The 19,850-nt window shown below is 43.8% G+C and overlaps 1 protein-coding gene across 1 annotated transcript in view; it reads right to left on the reverse strand.

The window, feature by feature from the left end:
• Positions 1-19,850, reverse strand: part of LOC143963333 (leucine-rich repeat serine/threonine-protein kinase 1-like) — a gene marked incomplete in the record, with an annotated part of 364,270 nt that overhangs the window by 241,460 nt on the left and 102,960 nt on the right. Inside the window, 3 exon segments of the mRNA XM_077472944.1 lie at positions 1,755-1,934; positions 10,564-10,735; positions 19,211-19,374. Coding sequence (XP_077329070.1) covers positions 1,755-1,934; positions 10,564-10,735; positions 19,211-19,374 — 516 coding nt within the window.

Consider the following 19,850-nt stretch of genomic DNA (forward strand, 5'->3'; position numbering starts at 1 on the left):
AGTATTGACTCCGGGGGGCGCCATACAAATGTACCCCACACTTTTCACATATTTATTTGTAAAACAATGTTGAAAACCATTTATCATTTTCCTTCCACTTCACAATTATGTACCACTTTATGTTGGTCTATCACATAAAATAAAAATGTACGTTTTTGGTTGTAACATGACAAAATGGTGAAAATTTAAAAAGGGGTATGAATACTTTTTCAAGGCACTGTAAGAAAATTCACATATCATTGCTACCGAACAGTTTACCACACTTGCATACTAAATGCTGACTAGGAGTATTGTGCTAAACCATTATAGGCAATGGTAAAGTTCAGGTATCTGAGGTGAGGGGCAATCACTAAACTTACAGGAAGTGGTTTGATTTGGTTTCATTTAGTATGCAGCCATAATAGGATAGTCTAATACACTGACACCACACAGTGCAGGTAACTGAAGTAGGCTGTTGAGCACATAACAATGCATCTTATTAGTAAAGCAAAAGCAGAAATCTTTGGTCAATGAGGAAAAAAAACGTATTAAAAAAATGTGCATATGGCAGAATGTACCGAGCGTTTGATGCGCAGTCACGGAAACTCAGGAATGAGCACAAGTCCAGAGGTAATGAACATTGTCTCAGGGTTGGTGGTCAGTCGCAAGGCGCCTGTGATTAGTAGGAGGAGGAATAGTGCCCCAACATTGGTGTCAGTGGGAGGAATAGTGCCCCATCATTGGTGTCAGTGGGAGGAATGGTACCCATCATTGGTGTCAGTGGGAGGAATGGTGCCCCATCACTGGTGTCAGTGGGAGGAATAGTGCCCCATCATTGATGTTAGTGGGAGGAATAGTGCTCCATCACTGGCGTCAGTGGGAGGAATAGTGCCCCATTACTGGTGTCAGTGGGAGGAATAGTGCCCCATCACTGGTGTCAGTGGGAGGAATGGTATCCATCATTGGTGTCAGTGGGAGGAATAGTGCCCCATCATTGATGTTAGTGGGAGGAATGGTACCCATCATTGGTATCAGTGGGGGGAATGGTGCCCCATCACTGGTGTCAGTGGGAGGAATAATGCCCCATCACTGGTGTCAGTGGGAGGAATAGTGCCCCATCACTGGTGTCAGTGGGAGGAATGGTGCCCCATCATTGATGTTAGTGGGAGGAATGGTACCCATCATTGGTGTCAGTTGGAGGAAATATTGGTGTCAGTGGGAGAAACAGTACCCCATCATTAGTGTCAGTGGTAGGAATTATGTCCCACTATTGATGTCAGGAAGGGCCGGGTAATCAAAGGGCAGCATTCGGCCCTCAGGCCATAAATTTGGAGACCGCGGTCTTAAATAAATGAACAAATGTATTAGAAACGACAATGTTTGAATGAAATTCTACAGGCCAACTTTACATTTAGGTTAGAATGATGCCAGATGCCTTAATGTTCTGCTAACACAGAGGGACATTTACATATATTATACACACACCATCCTGTATCTTTTGCTTCACGTACATACAGTATATATGAAGCAAAGCATACAGTAACGTGCAAAGGGGAGAATGCAAATTACATGGACATGCAAAAAATAAATAAAGAATGAACAAAAGATTTTACTTGGGTTACACTGCACTTTAAATATACTGTAAAGACAAAGTGGCTGGGGAAAGGAGATAGAAAGCTCAATAACTGGATTGCTTTTGTTGCCAGCAATCAGATGTACAGTATATAAGTATATATATATATATATTGCATAATAGAATCAAATACACTCAGTACCTGCCATAATGGAGGCATAGAGAGGCAGCTTGCGTAGGACTGGGAACTCATTATTCCTCATGGCGTAGCAGTCGGGGTCGGCGCGATACGTCAGAATCAAAAGCTTCACCAAAGAAAGGTGTCCCTGTTCACAACATGTGACCAGCAGCCAGTTCAGAAGAGGCTTGTGACTACATGCATCTGAAGGGTTGGAAAAAGACAAAAATATATAAATGTACATTTTTTTTAAATGCAAATGGTTTAATTTATATATATAATATAAGAGAATTGGTGAAATTACTGCGCTAAACCAAAATAGTGTTAAAAAAAGAAAGCAGCGAACACTCAAAGTCTAAATGAAATATAAACATATAGTGTAGCAAGAACTGGTGATCACAGGTATGAATAATAAAAGTATAAAAAGCAACATGGGGAGCAAGCATATCAAGCCTGACGTGTTTCGTCCTAAAAGGACTTCAACTGGGGCAGATTACCAGTACTTGTACTCATTTACCCTTGATGTACTGCAATTTTTTAAATAACTTCCGTTTTTTTTTTTTACCTACAGCATATGGAGTTCCTCCATTTTTTCTTATTTTTATCCCGGTCCGATTAAGTCCGATTGAGTCCATTTTATATACATCAACAACCTCCACACAGTTCCCTCACAGTATGGAAGTTTCATACCGCAGTGGAGAGTCACAAGGATCCAGGATCTTCGGCTGGACCATCACAGATGAGGAGTGGAACCACCCTGTTTGGAGTGATCGTTTTCCTGCCAATCCCAACCCTGTGGCACTTGGCCCACATAAGCTCAATTGACCCACTACCGTTCGGTAAGTGGATCCACCATATCTGGTAAGAGTGCCCATCTTTATCCTTCTGATAGAGGATTTTTTTCAAATCCACAAATGCATGGCCATTTGCATACTGTTTGTGCTGTTCTCAATTAATTATTTAATCCAACTATAGTGAACATTGGACTCTTTATCAGTTCACTCATTTTTCAACGTTTTATATATTGGATATCACAGCTCATCGTTTTTCCTTCTAGTGCTACACAATATGTTTTATTATATTATATATATATATATATATCTGATGGTATAGAGGCATATTCTGTAAACTGATAACTAGAGAAGATCATTTTATTCAAAACTCCCTCTGAATGAAAAAAAATTATTTTCAGTAAAAATAGTGACATAAAAAAATAATAAATGGCCAGAAAAGAAATGCAGACAGTAAAAATTGCAGAGTTCCTTTGCATCAGAGGCCAGCAGAGTGCTCCTTTATATTTGTGGTCAGTAGAAAGACTCCATTTTAAATTGGTTATTATAGATGTGCCCTCTTATACTGGGGGTCAAATGCCACCTTACATTGGTGACCAGACTTTGGTGAACAAAAAGTGAGGTACACCCTTACATTTGTGGCTAGTGTAGAGATTCCTTACATTTGTGGTCTATGGGAGAGGTGACTCCTTTATTGATGATTAGGAGTGGAAGAGGTGCCTCCTTACACTGGTGATTAGAGGGAGTACCCCCTTACATTGGTGGTCAGTGGTAGAGATGCCTCCTTACATTGGTGATTATAAGGCGGATCCCCTTACATTTGTTGTGAGTGGAAGAGATGCCTCATTATGTTAGTGGTCCGTGGAATAGATGCCTCTTTACATTGGTGGCCAGTGGAATATATGTCTCCTTACATTGGTGCTCAGTAGGAAGAATGCTCCACACTGGTGATCAGAAGAAAGGCCCTCTTTACATTGGTGATCAGTAGGAAAATCCTCCTTACATTGGTGATCATTAGGAAAATCCTCCTTACATTGGTGGTCAGTGGGAAAGAACCCCCTTACATTGGTGGTCATTGGGAGAAGGACTTCCCCTTATATTGTTAGTCCATGGAAAGAAGGTCTCTTTACATTGTGCGTCAATAGGAAGAATGCCTCTGACATTGGGGGTCAGTGGGAGAGGCGCCTCTTCACAATGGTGATTAGAAGGAAGGCCCACTTACATTGATGACCAATGTAGCATTCCATTACATTGGTAATCGGTAGGAGAGGTACCCCCTTACAATGGTGGCTAGTGTAGTGCTGACTTAAATTGGGGGTCAGTAGGAGAAGTGCCTCCTTACATTGATGATCAGTGGGAAGACCCACCTTACATTGGTGATCAGTGAGAGGACCCTCCTTACATTGATGATCAGTGGGAAGACCCACCTTACATTGGTGATCAGTGAGAGGACCCTCCTTACTTTGGAGAGTGATTGGGAGATGGACTCCCCCTTATACTGGTAGTTAGTGGGAAGAATGTCCCTGTACTTTGTGGGTCAATAGGAAGAATGCCTCGGACATTGATGGTCAATGGGAAGAATGCCCTTTTGCAAACAGCTAAAAAGGTCATTGTGCTGCACTAATCTGATATTAAACTTGTATCCCTTTAAATGTACATAACCTCACTTGTACATAATATAAATATATATATATATATATATATATATATATATATATATAGAACATACGTGAACACATGTCAACTCATAACACATGCAGCATATCAAAAATACTAAATACATAGTGCAAACAATGCTGTAAAAAAGATTGTGTAAACTTTACAAAAGGTAAAGGTAACAAAATATACATGAATGATCCAGTCCAAAAGTCCCAATTCAGAAGACCAGTGCCAGTGAAATACAGAAAAAAAGTTCCAAGGAAAAAACTTTGCAGTGAGATCCTATAGATTTCACATTTCAATGGAGGGGGGGGGGGGGCTAGTGGTGTGTCACCAGTAGGCCCACCAGCTGAACATGGAAAAGCTGACACTTTCTGATGACGTCACAGAAAAACATGGTGGCATGGGACTGAGCCGTGGCAAAACGGAAGAGGATCTTAGCTGGACAATACTGGATCTACTTGGTGGGCAAGTATCTGAACTGTGCAGAAGACAACTTCCTGTAAGCAGGGGTTAAAAAAAAGGGGGGGGGGCTGAAGATCTGCTTTAGAGAACACAAATAAATAAATGACTGGGGCCTGAGCAGCAAGTGCAGTGTTCCTTGGTCCAATTCTGCAGGGACCCTGAGGAAGCCATGATGTAGACACCGAGGTCTCAGCTAAGCATGGCTGGAGGACCTATTTGCTGATCTCAGCCTGGGAATCCAGTTGGGTCTGGAGGAAGCTCACTGCAGAGAGCCAGGCGGAAGTTGGTGAGAAAGCATTCAGCTGTCCTATGGTGGTGTAAGTCTTCATCTCCCTCACTAGGAAGACCCTGGTGGATATACGAGGCAACTGATAATCATGTGGCTGAGTAGACGACCCCAATGCTAAAATAGTCTGGGGCCAGAGCAGCAAGTGCAGTGTTCCTGGGCCCAGTTCTGCAGGAACCCTGAGGAAGCCATGATGAAGACACTGAGGTCTCAGCTAGGCTTGGCTGGGGGACCTATTTGCCAATCTCGGCCTGGGAATCCAGTTGAGTCTGGAGGAAGCTCACGGGAGAGAGCCAGGCGGACGTTGATGAGAAAGCATCCAGCTGTCCTCTGATGGTGCAAGTCTTCATCTCCCTCACTAGGAAGACCCTGGTGGAAATCAGAGGCAACCAGTGTGAGTAGATGTCCCAGTGCTGGGGCCTATCTTGTTGTGCAGCGGCCATGGAAGTTTTTGGGTTTGTAGAAGCACGTAACATGAGTTTGGATGAGGTGTTAAATAAATATATGTGTTTGTGCCCATAGTTTTGCTTTAAAATTTGACTGATTTGTAATGTAAGAAGGCTACTGGAGCCATCATCATCATCATGGTTTTATACATAATGTGAATGTGAATTCTCAGTATGATGAAAAGTATTTTTCGTAAGCTGTAAGTCTTCCAAACACAGTTTTCACTTCCACTAAACAAAATGCATTTTTCAAGGTTTGTCTTCCCTAAATAGATTTTCTTTCAACACATGCATAATTCAGCAGTGAATTCAGCAGCAGAGTCCACATGGTATATTTTGTTTGAAATTTGAAATGCAGACATTAAAAATTCTGCACTTCTAGCTCCCACAGAATATGCAATGTGCCTGTTTAATATAGGTCACATCCTGCAGGGAATGGTTGGGCGGAGGATTGAAAGGAAGGTTAAAGGAGAAGTATAACCAAAGCTCTTTTGGTCTTACTTCTCCTGTGGGTCACAGGAGTACACTTAGTTCTGCACTCCTGTGACCCAGAATCAGCTAAAGTTCACTGGGGGCTGACATCACAGAGCCAGTCCAGGCTCTGCAGGCATCCCGACAATAATGTTGGGATCCGCTTAGATGGCTGACCGGCAGCTGGCTTAGCCTCTCAGTGTTCCGCTGAGAGCTTGAGCCAGCCACTCCCACCCCCTCCACAGTCCAGCACTACAGTGAGCGCTGGAGGGTCAGAGCTCAGAGCGGACCCGAGAACTGAGCGATCAGGGGTCTTTGATCACTCAGCTATCCAGGTGAGTATATATGTTTTTTTAGCTTGCACTTCTTTTTAAACATAACATGCTACATTTAAAGGGTTACGTCACCAATATAATTGCTCATGTATTCCAGCATTTCCACTAGATTAGAAAACACTTCTCAGATTAACAAAAAATAATCTACTTTTCAATGACAAACCTGTAGGCCCCCACATGCCTTTCCCAAGCCTGTCCCAAAAAACTCCCAGGCAAGCATCCCTCTCTGTCCTGCCTAGATAGCAAACATTGGGTACACCCCCTGGCTTCTCAGGCATGAGCGCTCTTGGCTTATTCACAACCTGTGCATGTGCAGTGCGCTCTCCCGCCCTCTGCTACACAACACTTAGATCAGCTGCTGCTGCGGCAGAGGTAGAAAGAGCTTACTATGTATGCACAGGTTTTGTGAAGTTGGGAATTTCTACTCAACGTCTGACACATCCTGCCATGTACTGGGGGGGGGGGGGGGGTCGCCTACTTGGAAGTTTTTTGGGGAGAGCCTACAGGTATGACAGTGAAGGGAAGCTTCTCTTCCAAAACCTGAACAGAGTTTTTATTATGTACTGGGAACACTGGAATGCATGAGGACATGGTATTGTAAGGGTGAACTAACCCTCAGGGCCAGAATTGATGTGAACAGGCCCTTAAAAAATAACTAAACCTAATTTTTTTTAAAACTCCAAGCAGGAAGCTCCTCATTGCATAGAAGACATGCTACATGCTGGGGTTTGATTTACTAAACTGGAGAGTGCAAAATCTGGTGCAGCTCTGCATGGAAGCCAATCAGCTTCTAACTTCAGCTTCAATTAAAGTGGTTCTACAGGCTGAAGGTTTTTTGTACCTTAACCACTTCAATACCGGGCACTTATACCCAGCCTATCCTGCCCAGACGAATTTTGAGCTTTTAGTGCTGTCGCACTTTGAATGACAATTGCACGGTCATGCTACACTGTACTCAAACTAAATTTTTGTTCCCACAAATAGAGCTTTCTTTTGGTGGTATTTGATCGACCAAAAATTTGGAAAAAAAAAATGTTTTTCTTTGTTTCAGTTACAAAACTTTGTAAATAAGTACGTTTTCTCCTTCACTGATGGGCACTGACGGGGCTGCAGTGATGGGCACCGATGATGTGCCACCAATGAAGTTGCACTGATAGGTGGCACTGATTGGCATGGATAGGCGACACGGATGGGCATGGATAGGCGGCACGGATGAGCATAGATGGGCACTGATAGAAAGCAAGGATGGGCACTGATAGGTGGCATTGTAGTGTACAGTATTGTACAGATGGATGCCAATCAGTGCCAAACAATAATGCATGCCAATCAGTGATGCCCATTGTGGGCACTGATTGGCATCTATTGTGGGCACTGACTGGCATCCCTGGTGGTCTAGGGTGGCATACCTGGTGCTGGGCATCCCTGGTGGTCTGGTGGCGTCCCTGGTGGTCCAGTGTGGGCATCCTGGGGGGGCTGCGCTGATAATCGATCAGCACAGACCCCCCCTGTCAGAGGAGCAGCCGATCGTCTCTCTACTCGCATCTAACAGACGCGAGTGAGGAAAAGCCGATCAACGGCTCTTCCTATTTACACTGTGATCAGCCATGATTGGATGTGGCTGATCACATGGTAAAGAGTCTCCGTTAGAGACTCTTTACCAAGATCGTAGTTGCGGTGTGTCAGATTGACACACCGCAACAACGATTGCCGCGATGCGTGCCCCGGGGGTCGCGCAGCAGCTTAATATCCTGAGGACGTCATATGACGTCCGGTCAGGATATTGAAACCACTTTGCCGCCGTCATTCTGCTATATGGCGGGCGGCAAGTGGTTAATTTATTCTATGTCTCTTGATCCAGCGATGTGCACGAGAACGGTTGCTCTCCTGGCTCTCTCCCTCCCCATTGGCTCAGACACAGCAGTGGGAGCTAAGGGACACACATAGCGGGGCTCAGAAACGTGCACGCACACGTGCCCCCACAGCAAGCATTTTGCTATGGAGGCACTCAGCAAGTGGGAGGAAACCAGAGCACCGTTGGGGGACCCTAGAAGAAGGGGATCGGGGCTGCTCTGTGCAAAATCTTTCCTTTAGTATCACTTTATACACTTGTCAACCAGCCGCCGCAGTTTTACTGTGGCAGAATGGCACGGCTGGGCGAAACAACGTTACCTTACGTCTTTTCGCCTTTTGGCCACAAGGCCTGCAGCGTGTTCCAGGAGCCAATGCGCATGCCCGGCAGGCGCAATGACCGCTGGTCTCCCACGAGTGCTTGTGACAGAACGAAAACCAGGATCTGTGTGTGTAAACACACACAAAAGTCCCGGTTCTCTCAAGGGAGTAGAGACAGATTGTGTGTTCATACTAAGTATGAACACCGATCTCTCTCTCTCCTCCTACACAGTCTCAATACCCCTACAGTTAGAACACAGTTAACCCCTCGACTGCCCCTTAGTGTTAACCCCTTCCCCGCCAGTGACATTTATACAATAATCATTGCATTTTTATAGCACTGATCGCTGTATAATTGTCAATGGTCCACAAAATGTCCGATCTGTCCGCTGTAATAATGCTGTCCCGAAAAAAAAAAAAAAAAAAAAAAAAAAGAATAATTCTAAAAAAATGACATAAATCTATCCCCTATTTTGTAGATGCTATACCTTTTGCGCAAACAAATCAATATACGCTTATTGCGATTTTTGTTTACCAAATATATGAACAAGAATACATATCGGCCTAAACTGAGGAAAACATTTTTATTTTTTTTTTGATTAAAAAAAATGGGGGATATTTATTATAGAAAAAAATAAAAGCTATTGTGTTTTTTTTCAAAATTGGCTCTCTTTTTTTGTTTATAGCGCAAAAAATAAAAACCGCAGAGGTCATCAAACACCACCAAAAGAAAGCTCTATTTGTGGGAGAAAAAAGGACATCAATTTTTTTTGTGTACAGCGGCGCATGACTGCGCAATTGTCAGTTAAAGCGACGCAGTGCTGAATCGCAAAAATTGGCCTGGTCATTGAGCAGCCAAATATTCCGGGGCGGAAGTGGTTAAGGTTTGACAAATAAAAAAAAAACCTGGAAGCCGATTGGCTGGCTTGCACAGCTACACCTGATTGTGCACTCTCCAGCTTTAGCGCATCAACCCCACTATGTCTCTTCTGCAATAACACACACTTAACCGCCTGCTTGCAGTCTTCAACTGAATGCACACTGAGCTGCCTCCATTGCAGGACCCTCTGGCTGCACCGGATTGACTGACAACCGTGTGCATGCATGGGATGACGTTAACCCCCATCGGCCAATCAAGAGGCTCGAAAACCTGACACCTGGACGAAGATGACGGTACCTGGCAAGGGATGCAACAGGCGCATTGCTGGAAGATGGAGCCGAGTATTTTTGGGGGTTTGGTTCAAATTTAAAGCGGTGTTCCGGCCACATTTTTTTTTTAATGATCCGTGCATACTGTAATTCATTCTTAAAGAAAAAAAAACGATTATACAATTTAAAAAAAAAAAAAGGATGTTGCTAAAATATTAAATTACTACACACAAGTTCTTCCGTCCTGTTGTGGCCGTTGCCATCAAGATTGTGGGCATGTGAAGCCCAATCATTAACTCTTCCTGGATAAGCCTAGGAGAGGTGCATGCTGGGTAACCAGCATGCACCTTTCATCTCGCGCATGTGCGATTCACCGGCAGCCATAGCGCCGATTGTTTCTAAAATTGCCATAACAACGGGCGGGGACGGAGGAAGGTCCCGTCCCATTGTTATGGCAACAAAGTGCTTCCTTTCCTTTTTAAAAATGGTGCTGTGATCCGCCTTAAATTGCGTAATTTCCTATCAGGAAATAACGTGATTTTTGATCACAGTACTACCCACAGACTCCTGGGAGGAAAAGACGAGGGAGCTCTGCGGACCAGGAAGTGGCAGATTAGGTGGACTACATAGCAACAGGGCGATTCTGCTGGGAGTGTCAGTGAAATGTTAATGACACCCCCAGATCAGTTCGCATATCGCAGTGCGATCTGCAAACTCAGACAGGAATCGGATCACATGCTGTGAACACCCATGCGATCCGATTCTGCTGCGGACCAAAAAAAGGGTCCCGTGCGAGTTTGCGGCGGGTGCGATGCGAATTCAGCCATACTATCTGTATGGCTGAACTCGCATTGCACAGAGATCGGATGTGATTTGCACTGCAGTGCGGTGCGAATCACATCCGGTTCTCGCTGCCGCAGCGGTGTGAACCCAGCCTAAAAGGTCTGTTAATAGGAAAAAAAATTATTTCAGGGTGGAACTCGAGCTTTAACTAGTTGCTTTGCAATGTATGAGCCCAGCACAGGTTCCCTATAACAGATAGGTGGAATGTCATTTTTTTACCTGGCAAGGAATCCAGTAACAAGGCTACAGAATCTCCGTGGCCATAATGAGCTGCAATTACTGCTGGATTGTCATCGTTGGGTTCCGTCGGTAAAAGCACTTGAGCCTCGTGAAGCAGATAGCGCACAGATGGTAAGTCCCCACAGGCAGCGCTGATTCTCAAGAGATGGAGCTATACACATACAAAACACAGTCTGTTAATGAGAATGAATGAATGAGAATGCTGTTAGCACAAACACAAATTTACAAATTGTTACTCCCCTCGCTGCTGCACAGCGTGTCTACAAACACAAGTAGAATTCCTCGATTTCAGTCATTTCACGGACAGGATTACCACTTAAAGTGAATCTGATATGTTCTCATGTTAAGTGCTAAATAATGTGACGCAGATCACAGTTTATATATTAAAGCTGAACGGGGCCTAGGTCTCCGTTTTCTATGTATCCGGTAGATGGGCACTAATAGAGAACGAGTTCCGTATGTTCTTTTTCTATGTTATGGCTGCTATATGGGAGAAAGGCTTGGTTTCCTGTCCAAGTGTGGCTTGAATCCACCCGCTCTTCCAATATGGCCGTCATACGAAAACGAGGCTTGGTTGCCTGTTTTGCGTATACAAAGGTGATGGCTCAGCCCATGCCCAAGGAAGACGTCACGTATGACAAAACATGTCGGGCGGTGCTACTCGCTGATGTCATCACACCTCATGTGACCCCAGAAGTGCAGGTGTTCGTTTGTTATTTTATTGCCGGCAAGTGCTTTTTATGCTGTTTTTGTACATTTTTATGGAAAACCTTTTTTACAAATAAATGAGAAGTGTTTAAAGTGGTTGTAAATCCTTACAACACACTTTAACCTACAGGTAAGCCTAGATTAAGGCTTACCTGTAGGTGCTGCAAATATCTCCTAAACCTATATAGTTTAGGAGATATTTACAATTCCCCGTACAAGGATTCCTTCTGCGCATGTGGCGATGTACTCGGCATATGCGCACTTTAGGCCGCGTACACACGAGAGGATTGTCCGTCCAACTTAGTCCGCTGAAACACGTTTCAGCGGACAGTCCGCTCGTGTGTGGGCTTCAGCGGACTTTTTCAGCGGACAGTCTGGCGGACTAAGTCTTTCGGAATTTCCGTAATATTGTCCGTCCAACTTTGGTTTCAGCGGACAGTCCGCTCGTGAGTAGGCTAGTTGGACGGACCAAGTATGGCGCATGCTCAGAAAGGATTTACACGGCTGAAGGTTGCATTGCAGTGTATTGGACATCGTATTTCTAGTCCCGTCGTACGTGCTGTACACGTCATCGCGCAAGCTTTCAGCGGACTGTCTGTTCATCGTGTGTGGTCAAGTCCGTTCATTCAAAAGTAGGACGGACTGTCTGTCGGATTGTCTGACGGACTTAGTTGGACGGACAATCCTCTCGTGTGTACGCGGCCTTAGAAGGGTCACGGTGTGCCATTTTCATTAAACGACATGCCGTGACTGGCAGCACCGTGCGCACGCACGGGAATGACGTCACATGACTCCGGCTAGTCACAGAGCCGGAGTCCGTGACCCCGGAAGGAAGATGGACTCTTCCAGCCGGCGAAGAAATTGGGGACATCTCTGGCTCCTGTGTCAGGTAAGTGACACATAATGGGCTACTATGCGATGATGCATAGTAGCCCATTATGCTTTGCCTTTGCAGGGAAACAAAGAGGAAGTAAAACCCACCAGGGTTTACTTCCTCTTTAAACAATAATGCACTATTGGAGCTTTTATTTATTTTTATCTGCTCCATGCTCATTTTGGAGATTGATAACCTTGGAAGAAAGTGGACGGATGGTGGCTAATGATTGAGGAGGATGTCTGTGGCTCATTTACATAGTTACATATAGTTACATAGTAGTTGAGGTTGAAAAAAGACACAAGTCCATCAAGTCCAACCTACGTGTGATTATTTGTAAGTATTACATTGTATATTCCTGTATGTTGTGGTCGTTCAGGTGCTTATCTAATAGTTTATTGAAACTATTTACACACCTTGGTCCAGGATCCATCTTATATATCTATTTTATATATATATATATATATATATATATACACACAGTGGTGTGAAAAAGTGTTTGCCCCCTTCCTCATTTCCTGTTCCTTTGCATGTTTGTCACACTTAAGTGTTTCGGAACATCAAACCAATTTAAACAATAGTCAAGGACAACACAAGTAAACACAAAATGCAATTTGAAAATGAAGGTGTTTATTATTAAAGGTGAAAAAAAATCCAAACCATCATGGCTCTGTGTGAAAAAGTGATTGCCCCCCTTGTTAAAACATACTATAACTGTGGTTGTCCACACCTGAGTTCAATTTCTCTAGCCACACCCAGGCCTGCTTATTGCCACACCTGTTCACAATCAAGGCATCACTTAAATAGGAGCTGCTTGACACAGTAAGGTCCACCAGAAGATCCTTAAAAGCTACACATCATGCCGAGACCCAAAGAAATTCAGGAACAATTGAGAAAGAATGTAATTGAGATCTATCAGTCTGGAAAGGGTTATAAAGCCATTTCCAAAGCTTTGGGAATCCAGCGAACCACAGTGAGAGCCATTATCCACAAATGGCGAAGACATGGAACAGTGGTGAACCTTCCCAGGAGTGGCCGGCCGTCCAAAATTACCCCAAGAGCGCAGCGACGACTCATCCAAGAGGTCACAAAAGACCCCACAACAACGTCCAAGGAACTGCAGGCCTCACTTGCCTCAGTTAAGGTCAGCGTTCATGCCTCCACCATCAGGAAAAGACTGGGCAAAAATGGCCTGCATGGCAGAGTTCCAAGGAGAAAACCACTGCTGAGCAAAAAGAACATCAAAGCTCGTCTCAATTTCTCCACAACACATCTTGATGATCCCCAAGACTTTTGGGACAACATTCTGTGGACCGATGAGACAAAAGTGGAACTCTTTGGAAGGTGTGTGTCCAAGTATATCTGGCGTAGAAGGAACACTGCATTTCATAAAAAGAACATTGTACCAACAGTAAAATATGGTGGTGGTAGTGTGATGGTCTGGGGCTGTTTTGCTGCTTCAGGACCTGGAAGACTTGCCGTGATAAAAGGAACTATGAATTCTGCTGTCTACCAAGAGATCCTGAAGGAGAATGTCCGACCATCTGTTCGTGTACTCAAGCTGAAACGAACTTGGGTTCTGCAGCAGGACAATGATCCTAAACACACCAGCAAGTCCACCACCGAATGGCTGAAGAAAAACAAAATGAAGACTTTGGAGTGGCCTAGCCAAAGTCCTGACCTGAATCCTATTGAGATGTTGTGGTATGACCTTAAAAAGGCCGTTCATGCTCGAAAACCCTCTAATGTAACTGAATTAGGACAATTCTGCAAAGATGAGTGGGCCAAAATTCCTCCAGGACGCTGTAAAAGCCTCATTGCACGTTATCGCAAACGCTTGGTTGCAGTTGTTGCTGCTAAGGGTGGCCCAACCAGTTATTAGGTTTAGGGGGCAATCACTTTTTCACACAGGGCCATGATGGTTTGGATTTTTTTTCACCTTTAATAATAAACACCTTCATTTACAAATTGCATTTTGTGTTTACTTGTGTTGTCCTTGACTATTGTTTAACCACTTCCCGACCGCTGCACGACGATGTACGTCGACAGAATGGCACGGGCAGGCATAAGGGCTTACATGTACGTCCTTGCCTTCCCGCGGGTCGGGGGCCCGATCAATTACCCCTGCCCCCCAGTCACAGTGACACCAATGTCATTTTTTTTTTTTTTTTGCATTGGTGTCATTTGTGACTGTAATAACTGTTAGGGCAGTTAGGGTTAGCCCCCTTTAGTTCTAATGTACCCCCCTAACCCCCCAATAAAGGTTTAACCCCGTGATCACCCCCCGTCGCCAGTGTCACTAAGGCTGGGTTCACATTGCAGCGGTTTATGAGAACGAATGTGATTCGCACCGCACTGCAAATCACATCCGATCTCTGTGCGATTCGAGTTCAGCCATACAGATAGTATGGCTGAATTCGCATCGCACCCGCCGCAAATTCGCACGGGACCCTTTTTTTGGCCCGCAGCAGAATCGGATCGCATGGGTGTTCACACCATGCGATCCGAGTTTGCAGATCGCACTGCGATATGCGAACTGATCTGGGGGTGTCATTAACATTTCACTGACACTCCCAGCAGTTCGCATAGGGCAGTGTGAACTGCCACCGGGAGGCATGCGATGCGGGAACCCGCCGCGGATTCGTGGCGTTCCCGCATCGCTCCAGTGTGAACCCAGCCTAATAAGCGATCGTTTTTCTGATCGCTGTATTAGTGTCACAGGTGACGCTAGTTAGGCAGGTAGGTATTTAGGTTCGCCGCAGCTTTTTATAGCGCCAGGGACCCCCATATACTACCGCATAAAGCCCCCTGATTGCCCCCTAGTTAACCCTTTCACCAGTGATCACCATATAACTGTTACAGGTGACGCTGGTTGGTTAGTTATTTTTTTATAGTTTCAGGGCACCCGCCATTTATTACCTAGTCTCACTAGTGTACCCCTAAATTTAGGGGTGTCTACTTTCCAAAATGGGGTCATTTGGGGGGGGGGTTTGTGCCATCTTGGCATTTTATGGCCTTCAAAACTGTAACGCCCTTAGAAAGCCTGAAGGCGGTGCTTGGTTTTCGGGGCCCCGTACGCGGCTAGGCTCCCAAAAAGTCCCACATATGTGGTATCCCCGTACTCAGGAGAAGCAGCAGAATTTATTTTGGGGTGGCATTTCACATATGCCCATGGCATGCGTGAGCAATATATCATTTAGTGACAACTTTGTGGAAAAAAAAAAAAAGTTTGTAATTTTCCCGCAACTTGTGGCAAAATATAAAATATTCCATGGACTCAAAATGCCTCTCAGCAAATATCTTGGGGTGTCTACTTTCTAAAATGGGGTCATTTGTGGGGGTTTTGTGCCATCTTGGCATTTTATGGCCTTCAAAACTGTAATAGGTAGTGAGAAGTGAAATCAAAAATTTACGCCCTTAGAAAGCCTGAAGGCGGTGCTTGGTTTTCGGGGCCCCGTACGCGGCTAGGCTCCCAAAAAGTCCCACATATGTGGTATCCCCGTACTCAGGAGAAGCAGCAGAATTTATTTTGGGGTGTCATTTCACATATGCCCATAGCATGTGTGAGCAATATATCATTTAGTGACAACTTTGTGTAAAAAAAAAAAATATTTTTTTTTTGTCATTATTCAATCGCTTGAGGCAAAAAAATAAAATATTCAATGGGCTCAACATGCCACTTATCAATTTCCTTAGGGGGTCTACTTTCCAAAATGGGGTCATTTGAGGGGGTTTTGTACTGCTCTGCCATTTTAGCACCTCAAGAAATGAGATAGGCAGTCGTAAACTAAAAGCTGCGTAAATTCCAGAAAACGTACCTTAGTTTGTAGATGTGACATTTTTTGCGCAAACCAATAAATATACAATTATTGACTTTTTTTTTACCAAAGACATGTGGCTGAATACATTTTGGCCTAAATGTATGACTAAAATTGAGTTTATTGGATTTTTCTAATAACAAAAAGTAGAAAATATCATTTTTTTTTCAAACTTTGCGGTCTTTTTACGTTTATATTGCAAAAAATAAAAATCGCAGAGGCAATCAAATACCATCAAAAGAAAGCTCTATTTGTGGGAAGAAAAGGACGTAAATTTTGTTTGGGTACAACATTGCATGACCGTGCAATTACCAGTTAAAGCAGCGCAGTGCCAAATTGTAAAAAGACCTCTGGTCATTTACCAGCAAAATGGTCCGGTCTGAAAGTGGTTAAATTGGTTTGATGTTCCGAAACACTTAAGTGTGACAAACATGCAAAGGAACAGGAAATGAGGAAGGGGGCAAACACTTTTTCACACCACTGTATATATATATATATATATATATATATATATATATATATATATATATATATATATATATATATATATATATATATATATATATATATATATATATATATATATATATATATATATATATATATATATGACCTCGCTATAATAGGAGGTCCACATCTTCTGGTAAGAGTGTTTATTTCTTCTGACCTTCGCACACCACAGAGGGATTCATCACTTTCTCTTGGTGGTGGTTGAAAACTCTGAGAATTCCTCCCGTCTCATCAGATTTGTATCACTGCAAAACCTGATACACCTTCCATCTTTAGAGAGACTATATCCTATAAAGTTACTTTTATTCACTTTTTCCACTTCACAGAGACTATGTTGGCTGTGTCACTGTCGCATTATCCTTATTATATAGGATTTATATCCCATATATACTTCAAAGCATTTTACTTTGTTTTTTTATTTAAATATTTTGTGCACTCTCTCATTAGCGCAACTATTTCCATTTATTATATCTATGACAATGTTAACATTGGTTTTTCACTACAGGCATCATTCAGAGTTCTCATCAACCTCCCAGCATTGAGATGCTGGCTCAAAACTAACACAATCTTAACCCCTCATGGCCGGCGCCTCCTGGCCCTTCAAGGGGTTTCACATGCTGGGAGGCAAGGTTTATGATCGCAATTGGCTGTCACAGTGGTCACATGATCGGAAAGCTCCTGGTCGCTACTTGTTTTCCGTTAACCGCCAGAAACTGCGTCGGGTGCACGCTCTCGGCACAGCTGTATTTACATTTTGGTACGCAAATAATAGGCCGCTCAGTGTCAAGGCCCACCCGCCGAGTGGCTGCATATTTGAACACTGGGGGGAGAGTAGACTGGAGGAAATGCTTCCTCCTGCCTGCAAAAGACTGATAACTCAAAAACTGCTCACAGGTGGAGCAGAAAAATATAAGCGAGGGCAAGATTTCAATCCCCCTGGTCCTCAGGAGTAGGGGTGCTGTGGCTTGCACTGATCCAGCAGTAATAGGATTTATAAACCTGGAGAATGATACACTCCCGATCCCAGAGTGCAAGTATGGATGCGAAAACTGCTTCTGCCACAAACACCACCCTCCGTCACGTTTTGCCCCACCCACACGGGGCTTAGTCATAGATATGACTAAGGCCATGTTCGGGGGGCGAAACACATAGGGTTATGGTTTGTGGAGCAGGGCTGGCTGAGGCCATTTGCATCCACACTTATACTCCGGTCGGGTTTGGAGTGCGGCGTTCTCCATGTTTAAATATATATACATAATATAGGTTTATATCAAATGATCATCTGCTCCTTCTAGTGGACATATTGGTATTTTCTCTATTAACTTCTCTTGTGATCAGTCAAACTCCAGGTGTATTGAGAAGCAGACAATTTACTTCTGATGTGTCACACAAGAGGATGAAGCTTACAGGCCAAAAATCCAATAAGACTCACCCAAAGGAATGTATATTCCCCCTTCTAATACCTACAATAATACAGCCTCTACGCTTCTATTGGCTGAGGAAACATAGATAGCGTGCCTGGTACACGATGGTACTTTATTTTGGCTAATCAGGGTTTCCTTTACAATCTTATGCTACTATCTATAGTTAAACCTAATCATCCTACAACTTACTATGGAGTTAATTAAAACAAAACGATACAGCAAGTTAATACAACAACGTGCTCAGAAGTCATTTTAAAAATAAGTCTCAGGGTTATTGTTTTTCTAATAGTCACACAATAAACATTTAAAACTTTTCTAACACTTTTTATTTTTTTTATTTTTTATTAATAAATACCATTCGACCGGGACAGAAAATAGCCTAATAACACTCGATTTTGTCCCCATTGGCACAGAACAAATGTACAAACACTTTCACAATAGAAATAGCTCTGCATTTTTTTGTTATGAATACTCCCATAAATTTCCTGTCCAAAGAAGAAAAGCGGTGGACAAGCAAGGCTTGATCTGTACTTATGGCTGCTAGCATTACTGCCTGAGCTCCGCCTCCTGTCAGATCAGCGGCAGCATTCGAATCTCACAAGAGTGCAAACCCATATTGTAAACTGCGCATGCGTGGGATCTAGGTTGCACGCGCCTATGGGAATCAAATGCCCCATGATCTGAGGTGGAGCTGCAAATACAGGTCAGGAGAGGGTTTTCCTGCACTGCACCCCCCCCTTCCCCCCCACCAAACCAAACCATGGAAAAATTGTCTGGTCCCTGGTGACAAAAATTGTGGGGACCGCTGGGGTGGATGGGATACCGGTAGTGTTATGTCGCGTACACAAGAGCAGATTGTATGGCGTACTTAGTCCGTCATACAATCCGACGGACAGTCCGTCGTACTTTCCACTGAACGGACTTGACCACACACGGATACACAAACAGTCCGTCGAAAGCTTGCGCGATGACGTGTACAGCACGTACGACGGGACTAGAAATAGGAAGTCCAAGACACAGCAAAGCACCCTTCCGCCGTGTAAATCCTTTCTGGGCATGCGCCATTCTTAGTCCGTCGAACTAGCATACTGACGACCGTATTGTCCGCTGAAACCAAAGTACGACGGACAGAATTTCGAAAAAAACGAAATTCTTAGTACTCCGGACTGCACGCTGAAAAAGTCCGCTGAAGCCCACACACGAGCGGACTGTCCGCTGAAATGTGTTTCGACGGACTAAGTACGCCATACAATCCGCTCGTGTGTACGCGGCATTAGATGTCACTTGCTCACCTTTTCTTGCTGTGGAAGGTTCTCCTCACAGATGCTCTTCACTAGGTCATGTGCTTTATCTTTATCTCCTTCACAGTACATGGCCTGGATCTCGGCTATTACTGGGCTCTGATTTACCCCCAGGTCCCCAGGAATGACCTGCTTGTTGCCCATGTTGGCCGAGCCTGCAAGACAAAAGAGACATGCTATTAGGCACTCCGTAACAAGTACTGCAATAGTGTGCACAAGTGTACTTGTGACACATACACAAAAACATTCATTCGTGAAAACCTTTGCTTCCACACATGCTGTATTACTGATGCAGACGGGTTACAATGGCTCTTACTTACCAATGAGTTTAAGTGAAGAGCTGCCTAGCACAGTTCCCATTGACTCACAGAAATCTATGCCCATAGAAACCGGCACTTCTTTTCTTAGATATACATTTAACCACTTAAAGACCAGGCCTTGCAGGCACTTTTTGTTTACAAGTAAAAATCTGTATTTTTTGCTAGAAAATTACTTAGAATCCCCAAACATTATATATTTTTCTTTTTAGCAGAGGACCTAGAGAATAAAATGGCGATCGCTGCAATTTTTTTTATGTCACACTGGATTCGTGCAGCACTTTTTTAAACGGTTTTGTTTTGGCAAAAATCCA

The sequence above is a fragment of the Lithobates pipiens genome, unplaced genomic scaffold, assembly GCF_037356315.1.
Source record: "Lithobates pipiens isolate NorthernLeopardFrog02 unplaced genomic scaffold, aLitPip1_a1.2 Scaffold_8, whole genome shotgun sequence".
NCBI classification, from domain to species: domain Eukaryota; kingdom Metazoa; phylum Chordata; class Amphibia; order Anura; family Ranidae; genus Lithobates; species Lithobates pipiens.